The sequence below is a fragment of the Triticum aestivum genome, chromosome 6D (assembly GCF_018294505.1).
Source record: "Triticum aestivum cultivar Chinese Spring chromosome 6D, IWGSC CS RefSeq v2.1, whole genome shotgun sequence".
Taxonomy (NCBI): Eukaryota; Viridiplantae; Streptophyta; class Magnoliopsida; order Poales; family Poaceae; genus Triticum; species Triticum aestivum.
In genome coordinates this window covers 292,414,963-292,429,101 of record NC_057811.1, presented here as the reverse complement: position 1 = coordinate 292,429,101, position 14,139 = coordinate 292,414,963, and the positions used below count along the sequence as shown (strand labels likewise).

The window sequence follows — 14,139 nt, the reverse complement described above, 5'->3', positions numbered from 1 at the left end:
TAAAAAAAGTATACACTAAAGCAATTCTATAGCACGACTAAAAAAAATCTATAGTACGGTAACACAAATGAGAAAGAAAATTCCCTTTACAACTTCAAGACTGCATCAGATCACATCATGTTTGCGAATGGTATTATAATGTTATCGAGCTTAGAAGGTAGTGCTCTGGTGCCAGCCTTGGAATGTTCTGCAGATTCCAGGGCGCGGGATGTCTGGAGCACCATCTCTGAATGGAGCCGCAGGCCATGGCCATCTAGGAAACAAACGTGGGGCATAGATATTTAGTAAAAAGTGGATAGAGAGACTGCATATCCAACATCTTAGCAATTCGTTTCTCTTTACAAAACACTGAGAGAATAGTCGCCCAATGAGCATAAAAGATGGTTAGCTACTTAGCAACTAAGAACTGTGAATTTTAGTGACAATAAAACCATACATCCTACCCACTGACGATCAACTATTTCATATTAACTCCTCAGGCTGTATAGAAGGCGTACAATAGGTATTTAGAGCTGATATTTATGACCGAAAAATAAAAATGATTGTTCTACTCACCGATGTGCACTCTGTATCAGGATCAGCTTCAGCAATACGCAAGGCCCATGTACGTATCCATTCTAAACCAGTAGAAATGTCCTGGTTGCCTTCTATAAGAACTGATGCAACATATGACGGGTGCAAGGCTATCAATACACAAGAAGCTGCAAACAACACAGACCTTCGCACATATGCTTCAGCATGTTGCGAGACCTCCCTGTAGAATAAAATTTCATGTCAAATCACGCCATTTGGTTGCCAAATAAGAATACATGAAATGTTTATCCTGACACAGAATACCTGGCTCTTATCATATCCAGAAAAGCTGGGGCAATGGCTGATGCTTCCGGATGCATTGCCATGCACTTCATACAGACACCAAGCATGTATATCAATTTACCTAGGACAACAAAATCCCGATTGAGCAAGTCCACCCCATGTCTTCTCTTGTCATATCCTTCCATAACCGGGAGCATAAATGCAGCAGCATACAAAGGAAATCTGTTTTTTGACCGCTCCACCTGCGAATCTTTTGCTTTCCCAAGACCCCATTTGCGAGATTTTCCTGATTTAACCTGGCCTGGTCTAGATGGAACTTCTCTTTCATACCGGTGTGACCAATTTTTCAAAAGTGATCCTGTTTCTGATACCTCTCTCCAAGGGCTTGCCCCAACAGGTCCGCTCTCCCTAGGAACCAGCCAAGACGGAGAAGTATCAGATATCAAGTTCCCATGCCGCTGTTCACTCTTTACAATTTTAGTTTCAGCAAGTTCCTGTGCTGCCTCAGTCATAACATCAATAACTAAAATACGCTGACTTATATCCACACTCGATGAATATAGCAATTTGGTAAGAACATCTAATGATTCAAATGGGCTGGTTACCAGCAAAGCGACTAATGCCTTCTGTCGCTTTTCTTCAGCAGAATCTTCCTCGCCTTCCATCGCGACATCAGAACAACGAACATGTACCAGTGCTTGAACAAGATCACCCGAGCAGTGGCGCAGCTCATCAGGTGATGCCCTCACAAGCTTTTCGGCAGAACTAAGAGCGCTTTCAACCTTGTGAAGACAAAAGAAAGAAAGGTCAGGATCATGTAGTAGTTTTGTCTGGAAACACCAAATGGAAACTTACACCATCTAGATCGTCAGGTTTTCGCAGTGCAGCTGCAAGATCACTTAGATGTGTGAAATTCTTCTGCAAATCAGTGTCATCATCTGACAGATCATACGGCTCCAGGGATGAATCACTGGAAGCATCAATGTTAATGCTTTCCTCGTCATAATGTTCCTCAAAATTTATAGCAGCGCCAGACATTTCATCAGAATCTAGTTTTGACTTGATCTCTATGATTTTTACTCTGTTATCTGAAATATCATGCTTGATAGTCTTTCCCTTTTTGTCACCAGCATGTTTCCTGTTCTTACGTGGACATGGTTTTGATTTGCTTCCAAATTCTACATCATGTGAAGGAGCTGTGATCTCCTTTGGAGAGAGAACCCCGAACTCCCAGTCAACATTCTCAGAACAGTCATCATCAAGGTAAAGAGGATTTTTTGGATCAACGACTTTAGAAAATGTCAATGCAACAGCACTTGCCATTTTCCGGACTAAATCAATTGGGCTCTCTAACCTACCTATAGTCAAAACAATATTCGGTGAGTAGATATTATGATTGTGCTTACCGTATCCTGGTAAACAAACACAAGGGAAGAGAAGTACTTACAGCTTACTCCTTGAAGAATACAATTTAATACATCTCTATTCATTTCTAATTCTTCTTTTGACATGTTCTCCAAACATAACCCTATTGCTGCAGTGATATCTACATACTGATTAAGGAGAACAATGCCAAATGATAACTTGCATGAGAAATGAACAATATAGTTTTAAGTGCATCAATGGATACAAGCTTGTTGCTCCACTGAATATGACTGAACAAACTCTTTCTTGGACCAAACAGTAACTAAACATTGCAATGTAACCAGGAAGTTTGATGTCCTTCGCATTTGGGCTTCTGCGACTGAATTTGGTGGGAATTCAAAGACAGCATAATGAAGAATCCATCTCAGGCAGCATAATGGAAATGTTTTCCAAAGCAAAAATTTGTCAATAAACATTGCCCTGAAGAAAGCATTGTGGAAAAGAAAACATATAAGAAAGAAGCTATTTAATAAATTGCTAGTTAGGACATACTGAATATAGTTGAACATACTCCCTCCAATCCATGCATTTGTCCTTCATAGTAAAATAGAAACAACAAATTGTCCAAGAAAAGGGCCTGAACTATATTTTTTACCTTATCACCTAACATGCTGACTAAGAAAAAAAAGAGCTTAAAGCCTTAGACATGACTGTATTAACAAAATCTAGCTTTTCAATCCCAGAAAATATTAGGTCCATGAGCAAATACTCCCTCCGTTCCTAAATATTTGTCTTTTTAGAGATTTCAAATGGACTACCACATACGGATGTATATAGACATATTTTAGAGTGTAGATTCACTCATTTTGCTCCGTATGTAGTCACTTGTTGAAATCTCTAGCAAGACAAATATTTAAGAACGGAGGGAGTACTACTTTATGCTTATGCATCATGTTTTGCCCAGATATCTGTCTTCTGTATCAATGTCTTATAGATTCACTATTCCATGAAGGACCGTCAAGGCCATCATCAAACAGACAAGGGACAAGCTTATTGGATGTTTCTGAACATGGCAACACAGAACTATATAACAATGATGGCATGCATAATATGCCACCACAAAACAATCGCTATCTATTAATAACTAAGACACACAAAACACAGCCAAAGATTTAATGAACACACAGCAGGCAGATTAACATGTACTTCCTCCATTCCAAAATACTTTTAAGTTTTAGGTTTGTCCTAAGTAAAACATCTCTATGTTTGACCGACTCTACAGAAAAATATATTAATATCTACAGCATCATACAATATATAATTTCAAAATATATTTTATGGTCAAACTAATATGATGTTGTAGATATTGGATATTTTTCTATAGACTTGGTCAAACTTATAAAGTTTGACTTAGGACAAACATAAAACTTCAAGTATTTTGGAACAGAGGTGGTAGTAGTCAACATCCCCAGAACAATCTTCACAGAAAGAAAAAGGTAATCATTGAAATACTGTTTTGCATAGTTGTCAAATTGGATATTTTGAACTAAATCCTGGCCAAGGAAGCCTTTCACGTATAAGTTTCCTATGCAAAGTAATGTAGCATGCCAAATACAAAGTGAAATAAGGAAGTAGCTAAGCAAGAACAAGCACATACAATGTTTAGCAGAATTAAAGTGCACATAGGTACTATCTCACCTCATAACAGCAATATGCATGATACTCTGATTAAACAGAGTCCACAAAATCCAGTACGCTTCTTCATCATTTAAATGGTGTGATGCAAGTTGGCGCAACATCTCTTCAGTCAATCTTTCAATAGAATGCTGATCTCTCAATGCTTCAATCACAGTGAACCAAAACCGAGACTGAGGAACATGCTTGATCATGTCAGGAATTATCGTCTTACAGTCTGGTGCTACACATCTTTGTAAGTGATTACGGATCATAGGGATCAATTCAGCAACTAAAATGCCTGAAAAGACCAATGCATCTTATCATACATACAAAGAATGAAAGAAATGATTTGATGCCTAAACAGAGAGTACAAATCTTATGAACTATAAATTGTTATGGACCAGGTACTTGCTATGCTAGCTATCAAGAGATCCCACTCAATGCCCGAATCTAGTCAAATTTGCAGAGGTGGGGAGTGCGGACAACAGCGCAGAAACAACACTCAAGTATCAACAGCGGATTAGTGCCAAATACATGAAAGCAACCAAATGATTGATGTGCTGGTTATCATATCCATACCAAAAGGATTAGAAAGGGGGGAAGGAAACTGCTACGTCACCCAAGCTATAGTAGCAGATAATACAAAAGGAAAATCAGCATGCCAAACTGAAGCATAAAGGGTTGAATGTACTGCAATTATTGTATCCTACCAAACATAACTACAGCACGATATCATACTGCACCAACTAGAATCGGGCACACAGTTTCTTAATTGATTTTGTCATTCGTAAATGTATATTTCAGAACAAGCAAGTCAACAGCACACATAAACTTGCATTCTGAGATATTAAAACTTACCAGTAGATCCACGACGGCTAACACGGGATAACACTTCACCCACAAAGAGCAACACAGAACTTAGTGCATCCTGTTCGTTAAACTCTTTGTTAGCAGACGACTCGATAGCTGCTTCTTCCGCTCGAACAAGAAGTTGGCTGACAACACTCTTGAAGAATGACCTTGTCTTATGTTAAGGACTTAAAATCCAAGTGGTAAATATTGTGCAAATAATGGGGAAAATAATTAAGTGAGCAATCTCCACCCTCTCCCTACCAAACCCACTGTTTAAACTGCGGCCCACTCACACCACAACAGGCCACAAAGATGTATTCTGAATAATTTGGGATGGAAGATATACTGTAAATAATGGGGAAAACAAATAACACAGCTGACTCGCAAAACATGGAAGGCATCTGGAGCGTCGGTCTTGGGGCGTTACAACACTCCACCACTACAGGAGGATCTCGTCCCGAGATCTAGGATGGCACCGGAGAGAAACGGAAGAGGAAGAGGTAAAACAAAGTTGCTTCTTGACAAACGAGTGAAACCAAAGAACCTTGGAAGTTGAACAGCTCGAAAGAAATGACACAACGGAGATGAGCGAATTGAGAGCACTCCGTAGTAAACGGAAACAAGGAACACCATGAGAACCTTGTAGGTTGAAAGACATGAAACAAGAGCTCAACGAACCAAAAGAATATGGAGCCACACCGATATCATGAGATAGCCAAAGAATACGAATGCCAGAACTTGGACAGCACTCCAATTGATAAGAGAGGCAAGACTTGATTAGATGAAAAGAACTTGAAAAGAAAACACAAAACACCGGTTAAATGGATAAGCAATAAAAGAACATGATCGTGACAAAACAAGATGATGGGTCGAAGAGAGTAACATCACAATGTCTCCGGAAGAAATGAAAGAATGAAATGGAATGAACGGAGGGAAACAAGATCTTGAAAGAGCACGCTTACAGGAAATGCTAGAGCGGAGTTGTTGGATTATCAATAACGAAAGGATAAGCTTGTTGTGGGCTTATGGAGAACATATCAAAATTATGAGGTGACAACCGACCACTAACGAAAACAGTTGATTGGATTGAGATCAACAAGGAGATGAAAACTTCTTCACCGAGATGAGAAGGAGAAGATCGGATCATTGATAAGCACCACAAGTAGCTACATTCCTAATGGAAGGCTTTAGGTGAATCTATACCAAGATAACTCCAATGAAAAAAATCGATGGATTGAGAAGGGCTCATGCTCGAAGAAATTGATGGGATTAACTATCTCATTCTTGACAACTGTTGAATCATGACACACGAAGGGAAATTGTCAAGAGTGACATAACACCACCTCAAAAGATAAGGTAGAACTAATTGCATTTCGGAATGCAAGATGAAGAATGCTTGAACTCCTCAAAACAAGACATGTGTTGAGCACCATGTTTATTGAGAGTATAGCTTGGCGGATCTTAACTTCAAGCGAAAACTTGAAGACCAATTGAAGAATGAAAAGAATCCTTGACGAACCACCATGTAGATGTTGGGGAACGTAGTAATAATTCAAAATTTTCCTACGTGTCACCAAGATCAATCTAGGAGATGCTAGCAACGAGAGAGAGGGAGTGCATCTTCATACCCTTGAAGATCGCTAAGCGGAAGCGTTACAAGAACGCGGTTGATGGAGTCGTACTCGTGGCGATTCAAATCGCGGAAGATCCGATCTAGCGCCGAACGGACGGCGTCTCCGCGTTCAACACACGTACAGCCCGGGGACGTCTCCTCCTTCTTGATCCAGCAAGGGGAGAGGAGAATTTGAGGGAGAACTCTAGCAGCACGACGGCGTGGTGGCAATGGAGCTCGTGGTTCTCCGGCAGAGCTTGGCTAAGCACTACGGAGGAGGAGGAGGAGGAGGTGGAGGAGGTGAGGGCTGCGCCAAGGGAAGGGTATGGCTGCCCTCCCACCCCCTCACTATATATAGGGGGAAGGGGAGAGGGGGCTGGCCCCTCTAGATGGATCTAGAGGAGGAGGCGGCGGCCAGGGGAAACCCTAGATGGGTTTGGGCGCCCCCACCCCCTAGGAAACTTGCCCCCCAAGCCGGGAGGGGCGGCTGCCCTAGGGGTGGCGCCCCCACCTCTCCTGGTTACGTGAGAGGGGTTGGGAGGGGCGCACAGCCCCTTAGTGGGCTGGTTTGCCCCTTCCCCTTGGCCCATAAGGCCCCCCAACGCTTGCCGGGGCCTCCGAAACCCCTTTCGGACATGCTGGCCATAGCCTGGTACCCCCGGAACAATTCCGGACTCCGATACCCTTCGTCCAATATACCGATCTTCATCTCCGGACCATTCCGGAGCTCCTCGTCATGTCCGGGATCTCATCCGGGACTCCAAACAACCTTCAGTAACCACATATTATTTCCCATAACAACTCTAGCGTCACCGAACCTTAAGTGTGTAGACCCTACGGGTTCGGGAACCATGCAGACATGACCGAGACACCTCTCCGGCCAATAACCAATAGCGGGATCTGGATACCCATATTGGCTCCCACATGTTCCACGATGATCTCATCGGATGAACCACGATGTCGGGGATTCAATCAATCCCGTATTCAATTCCCTTTGTCTATCGGTATGTCACTTGCCCGAGATTCGATCGTCGGTATCCCCATACCTCGTTCAATCTTGTTACCGGCAAGTCTCTTTACTCGTTCCGTAACGCATGATCCCGTGGCTAACTCATTAGTCACATTGAGCTCATTATGATGATGCATTACCGAGTGGGCCCAGAGATACCTCTCCGTCATACGGAGTGACAAATCCCAGTCTCGATTCGTGCCAACCCAACAGACACTTTCGGAGATACCTGTAGTGCACCTTTATAGCCACCCAGTTACGTTGTGACGTTTGGTACACCCAAAGCATTCTTACGGTATCCGGGAGTTGCACAATCTCATGGTCTAAGGAAACGATACTTGACATTAGAAAAGCTCTTAGCAAACGAACTACACGATCTTGTGCTATGCTTAGGATTGGGTCTTGTCCGTCACATCATTCTCCTAATGATGTGATCCCGTTATCAATGACATCCAATGTCCATGGTCAGGAAACCATAACCATCTATTGATCAACGAGCTAGTCAACTAGAGGCTTACTAGGGACATGTTGTGGTCTATGTATTCACACATGTATTATGGTTTCCAGTTAATACAATTACAGCATGAACAATAGACAATTATCATGAACAAGGAAATACAATAATAACCATTTTATTATTGTCTCTAGGGCATATTTCCAACAGTCTCCCACTTGCACTAGAGTCAATAATCTAGTTCACATCACTATGTGATTGTAATGAATCCAACACCCATGGGGTTTGTTCATATCTCGCTTGTGAGAGAGGTTATTAGTCAACGGGTCTGAACCTTTCAGATCCGTGTGTGCTTTACAAATCTTATGTCATCTTGTAGATGCAACTACCACGCGCTACTTGGAGCTATTCCAAATAACTGCTCTACTATACGAATCCGGTTTACTACTCAGAGTCATCCGGATTAGTGTCAAAGTTTGCATCAACATAACCCTTTACGACGAACTCTTTTACCACCTCCATAATCGAGAAAATTCCTTAGTCCACTAGTTACTAAGGATAAGTTCGACCGCTGTCATGTGATCCATTCCTGGATCACTATTGTACCCCTTGACTAACTCATGGCAAGGCACACTTCAGGTGCGGTACACAGCATAGCATACTGTAGAGCCTACGTCTAAAGCATAGGGGACGACCTTCGTCCTTTCTCTCTCTTCTGCCGTGGTCAGGTCTTGAGTCTTACTCAATACTCACACCTAGTAACACAGCCAAGAACTCCTTCTTTGCTGATCTATTTTGAAATCCTTCAAAATCTTGTCATGGTATGTATTCATTTGAAAGTACTATTAAGCGTTTTTGATCTATCCTTATAGATCTTGATGCTCAATGTTCAAGTAGCTTAATCCAGGTTTTCCATTGAAAAACACTTTTCAAATAACCCTGTATGCTTTCCAGAAATTCTACATCATTTCTGATCAACAATATGTTAACAACATATACTCATCAAAAATTCTATAGTGCTCCCACTCACTTCTTTGGAAATACAAGTTTCTCATAAACTTTGTAAAAACACAAAATCTTTGATCATCTCATCAAAGCGTACATTCCAGCTCCGAGATGCTTACTCCAGTCCTTAGAAGGATTGCTGGAGCTTTGCATACTTGTTAGCATCTTTCAGGATTGACAAAACCTTCTGGTTGTATCACATACAACCTTTCCTCAAGAAAATCATCGAGGAACAATGTTTTGACATCCTATCTGCAAGATTTCATAAATAATGCAGTAACTGCTAATATATTCCAACAGACTCTTAGCATCGCTACGAGTGAGAAAGTCTCATCGCAGTCAACTCCTTGAACTTGTCGGAAAACATCTTAACGACAAGTCGAGCTTTCTTAATGGTGACACTTACCATCATTGTCTGTCTTCCTTTTAAAATCCATCTACACCCAACAGCCTTACGACCATCAAGTAGTTCTTCCAAAGTCTATACTTTGTTTTTATACATGGATCCTCTCTCGGATTTTATGGCCTCGAGCCATTCATCGGAATCCGGGCCCACCATCGCTTCTTCATAGCTCGTAGGTTCATTGTTGTCTAGCAACATGACTTCCAAGACAGGATTATGTACCACTCTGAAGTAGTACGCATCCTTGTCGTCCTACGAGGTTTGGTAGTGACTTGATCCGAAGTTTCATGATCACTATCATAAGCTTCCACTTCAATTGGTGTAGGTGCCATAGGAACAACTTCTTGTGCCCTGCTACACACTAGTTGAAGTGACGATTCAATAACCTCATCAAGTCTCCACCATCCTCCCACTCTATTCTTTCGAGAGAAACTTTTCCTCGAGAAAGGACCCGTTTCTAGAAACAATCACTTTTGCTTCCAGATCTGAAATAGGAGGTATACCCAACTGTTTTGGGTATTCTATGAAGATGCATTTATCCGCTTTGGGTTCGAGCTTATCAGCCTGAAACTTTTTTACATAAGCGTCGCAGCCCCAAACTTTTAAGAAACGACAGCTTAGGTTTCTCTAAACCATAGTTCATGCGGTGTCGTCTCAACGGAATTGTGTGGTGCCCTATTTAAAGTGAATGCGGTTGTCTCTAATGCATAACCCATAAACGATAGTGGTAATTCGATAAGAGACATCATGGTATGCACCATATCCAATAGGGTGCAGTTATGATGTTCGGACACACCATCACACTATGGTGTTCCAGGCGGTATTAGTTGTGAAACAATTTCCACAATGTCTTAATTGTGTGCCAAACTCGTAACTCAGATATTCATCTCTATGATCATATCACAGACATTTTGTCCTCTTGTCACGACGATCTTCAACTTCACTCTGAAATTACTTGAACCTTTCAATAATTCAGACTTGTGTTTCATCAAGTAAATATACTCAGCATCTACTCAAATCATCTGTGAAGTAAGAACATAACGATATCCACTGCATGCCTCAGCACTCATTGGACTGCACACATCAAAATGTATTACTTCCAACAAGTTGCTTTCTTGTTCCATCTTACTGAAAACGAGGCCTTTCAGTCATCTTGCCCATGTGGTATGATTTGCATGTCTCAAGTGATTCAAAATCAAGTGAGTCCAAACGATCCATCTGTATGGACTTTCTTCATGCATATATACTAATAGACATGGTTCGCATGTCTCAATCTTTTCAAAAACGAGTGAGTCCAAAGATCCATCAACATGGAGCTTCTTCATGCGTTTTATACCAATATGACTCAAGTGGCAGTGCCACAAGTATGTGGTACTATCATTACTATCTTATATCTTTTGGCATGAACATGTGTATCACTACGATCGAGATTCAATAAACCATTCATTTTAGGTGCAAGACCATTGAAGGTATTATTCAAATAGACAGAGTAACCATTATTCTCCTTAAATGAATAACCGTATTGCGATAAACATAATCCAATCATGTCTATGCTCAACGCAAACACCAAATAACAATCATTTAGGTTTAACACCAATCTCGATGGTAGAGGGAGCATGCGATGCTTGATCACATCAACCTTGGAAACACTTCAAACACATATCGTCATCTCACCTTTAGGTAGTCTCCGTTTATTCCGTAGCTTTTTATTTCGAGTTACCAACACTTAGCAACCGAACCGGTATCTAATACCCTGGTGCTACAAGGAGTACTAGTAAAGTACACATTAATATAATGTATATCCAATATACTTCTGTCGACCTTGCCTGCCTTCTCATCTACCAAGTATCTAGGGTAGTTCTGCTTCAGTGACCGTTCCCCTCATTACAGAAGCACTTAGTCTCGGGTTTTGGTTCTACCTTGGGTTTCTTCACTAGAGCAGCAACTGATTTGCCGTTTCATGAAGTATCCCTTGTTGCCCTTGCCCTTCTTGAAACTAGTGGTTTTACTAACCATCAACAATTGACGCTCCTACTTGATTTCTACTTTCGCGGTGTCAAACATCGCGAATAGCTCAAGGATCATCATATCTATCCCTGATATGTTATAGTTCATCACGAAGCTCTAGTAGCTTGGTGGCAGTGACTTTGGAGAACCATCACCATCTCATCTGGAAGACAACTCCCACTCGATTCAAGCGATTGTAGTACTCAGACAATCCGAGTACATGCTCAACGATTGAGCTTTTCTCCCTTAGTTTGTAGGCTTAAGAAACTTGTCGGAGGTCTCGCACCTCTTGACGTGGGCACGATCCTAAAATCCCAATTTCAGCTCTTGGAACATCTCATATGTTCCGCGACGTTTCAAAATGTCTTCGGTGCCTCAATTCTAAACCGTTTAACATTACGCACTGAACTATCATGTAGTCATCAAAACGTGTATGTCAGATGTTCGCAACATCCACAAACGACGCTCGAGGTTCAGCACACCGAGCGGTGCATTAAGGACATAAGCCTTGTGTGCAGCAATGAGGACAATCCTCAGTTTACGGACCCAGTCCACATAATTGCTACTATCAACTTTCAACTAAATTTTCTCTAGGAACATATCTTAGTAGAACTAAAGCGTAAGCTACGACATAATTTCCAAAGACCTTTTGACTATGTTCATGATAATTAAGTTCATCTAATCAAATTATTTAATGAACTCCCACTTATATAGACATCCCTCTAGTCATCTAAGTGATACATGATCCGAGTCAACTAGGCCGTGTCCGATTATCACGTGAGACGAACTAGTCATCATCGGTGAACATCTTCATGTTGATCGTATCTACTATATGACTCATGTTCGACCTTTCGGTCTCTTGTGTTCCGAGGCCATGTCTGTACATGCTAGGCTCGTCAAGTCAACCTAAGTGTTTCGCATGTGTAAATCTGGCTTACACCCGTTGTATGCGAACGTTAGAATCTATCACACCCGATCATCATGTGGTGCTTCGAAACAACGAACCTTCGCAACGGTGCACAGTTAGGGGGAACACATCTCTTGAAATTTTAGTGAGGGATCATCTTATTTATGCTACAGTCGTTCTAAGCAAATAAGATGTAAACATGACAAACATCACATGCAAATCATAAAGTGACATGATATGGCCAATATCATCTTGCGCCTTTGATCTCCATCTTCGAGGCGCGGCATGATCACCTTCGTCACCGGCATGACACCATGATCTCCATCATCGTGTCTTCATGAAGTTGTCTCGCCAACTATTACTTCTACTACTATGGCTAACGGTTAGCAATAAAGTAAAGTAATTACATGGCGTTTTTCATTGACACGCAGGTCATACAATAAATTAAGACAACTCCTATGGCTCCTGCCGGTTGTCATACTCATCGACATGCAAGTTGTGACTCCTATTACAAGAACATGATCAATCTCATACATCACATATATCATTCATCACATCCTTTTGGCCATATCACATCACATAGCATACCCTGCAAAAACAAGTTAGACGTCCTCTAATTGTTGTTGCATGTTTTACGTGGCTGCTATGGGTTTCTAGCAAGAGCGTTTCTTACCTACGCAAAAGCCACAACGGTGATATGCCAATTGCTATTGACCCTTCATAAGGACCCTCTTCATTGAATCCGATCCGACTAAAGTGGGAGAGACAGACACCCGCTAGCCACCTTATGCATCAAGTGCATGTCAGTCGGTGGAACCTGTCTCACGTAAGTGTACGTGTAAGGTCGGTCCGGGCCGCTTCATCCCACAATGCCGCCGAATCAAGATAAGACTAGTAATGGTAAGCAAATTGAACAAATCATCGCCCACAACTACTTTGTGTTCTACTCGTGCATAGAATCTACGCATAAATCTGCCTCTGATACCACTGTTGGGGAACGTAGTAATAATTCAAAATTTTCCTACGTGTCACCAAGATCAATCTAGGAGATGCTAGCAACGAGAGAGGGGGAGTGCATCTTCATACCCTTGAAGATCGCTAAGCGGAAGCGTTACAAGAACGCGGTTGATGGAGTCGTACTCGTGGCGATTCAAATCGCGGAAGATCCGATCTAGCGCCGAACGGATGGCGCCTCCGCGTTCAACACACGTACAGCCCGGGGACGTCTCCTCCTTCTTGATCCAGCAAGGGGAGAGGAGAATTTGAGGGAGAACTCCAGCAGCACGACGGCGTGGTGGCAATGGAGCTCGTGGTTCTCCGGCAGAGCTTGGCTAAGCACTACGGAGGAGGAGGAGGAGTTCGAGGAGGTGAGGGCTACGCCAAGGGAAGGGTATGGCTGCCCTCCCACCCCCTCACTATATATAGGGGGAAGGGGAGAGGGGGCTGGCCCCTCTAGATGGATCTAGAGGAGGAGGAGGCGGCCAGGGGAAACCCTAGATGGGTTTGGGCTCCCCCACCCCCTAGGAAACTTGCCCCCCAAGCAGGGAGGGGCGGCTGCCCTAGGGGTGGCGCCCCCACCTCTCCTGGTTACGTCAGAGGGGTTGGAAGGGGCGCACAGCCCCTTAGTGGGCTTATTTGCCCCTTCCCCTTGGCCCATAAGGCCCCCCAACGCTTGCCGGGGCCTCCGAAACCCCTTTCGGACATGCTGGCCATAGCCTGGTACCCCCGGAACAATTCCGGACTCCAATATGTTGGGGAACGTAGCAGAAATTCAAAATTTTCTACGCATCACCAAGATCAATCTATGGAGTAATCTATCAACGAGGGGAAGGGGAGTGCATCTACATACCATTGTAGATCGCGAGCGGAAGCGTTCAAGAGAACGGGGTTGATGGAGTCGTACTCGTCATGATCCAAATCACCGATGATCCTAGCGCCGAACGGACGGCACCTCCGCGTTCAACACACGTACGGAGCAGCGACATCTCCTCCTTCTTGATCCAGCAAGGGGGGAGGAGAGGTTGATGGAGAT

The 14,139-nt window shown here is 42.7% G+C and overlaps 1 protein-coding gene across 1 annotated transcript; it reads right to left on the bottom strand.

The window, feature by feature from the left end:
• Positions 1 to 309: 309 nt before the first annotated feature.
• Positions 310 to 4,888, bottom strand: LOC123144715 (telomere length regulation protein TEL2 homolog; the record flags this gene model as incomplete). Its single annotated transcript, XM_044563934.1, has 7 exons — positions 310 to 754; positions 838 to 1,598; positions 1,672 to 2,174; positions 2,264 to 2,362; positions 2,447 to 2,661; positions 3,880 to 4,156; positions 4,717 to 4,888. Coding segments are annotated over 7 exons (2,262 nt in total), but the record flags the coding sequence as incomplete, so codon positions are not given.
• Positions 4,889 to 14,139: the final 9,251 nt, after the last annotated feature.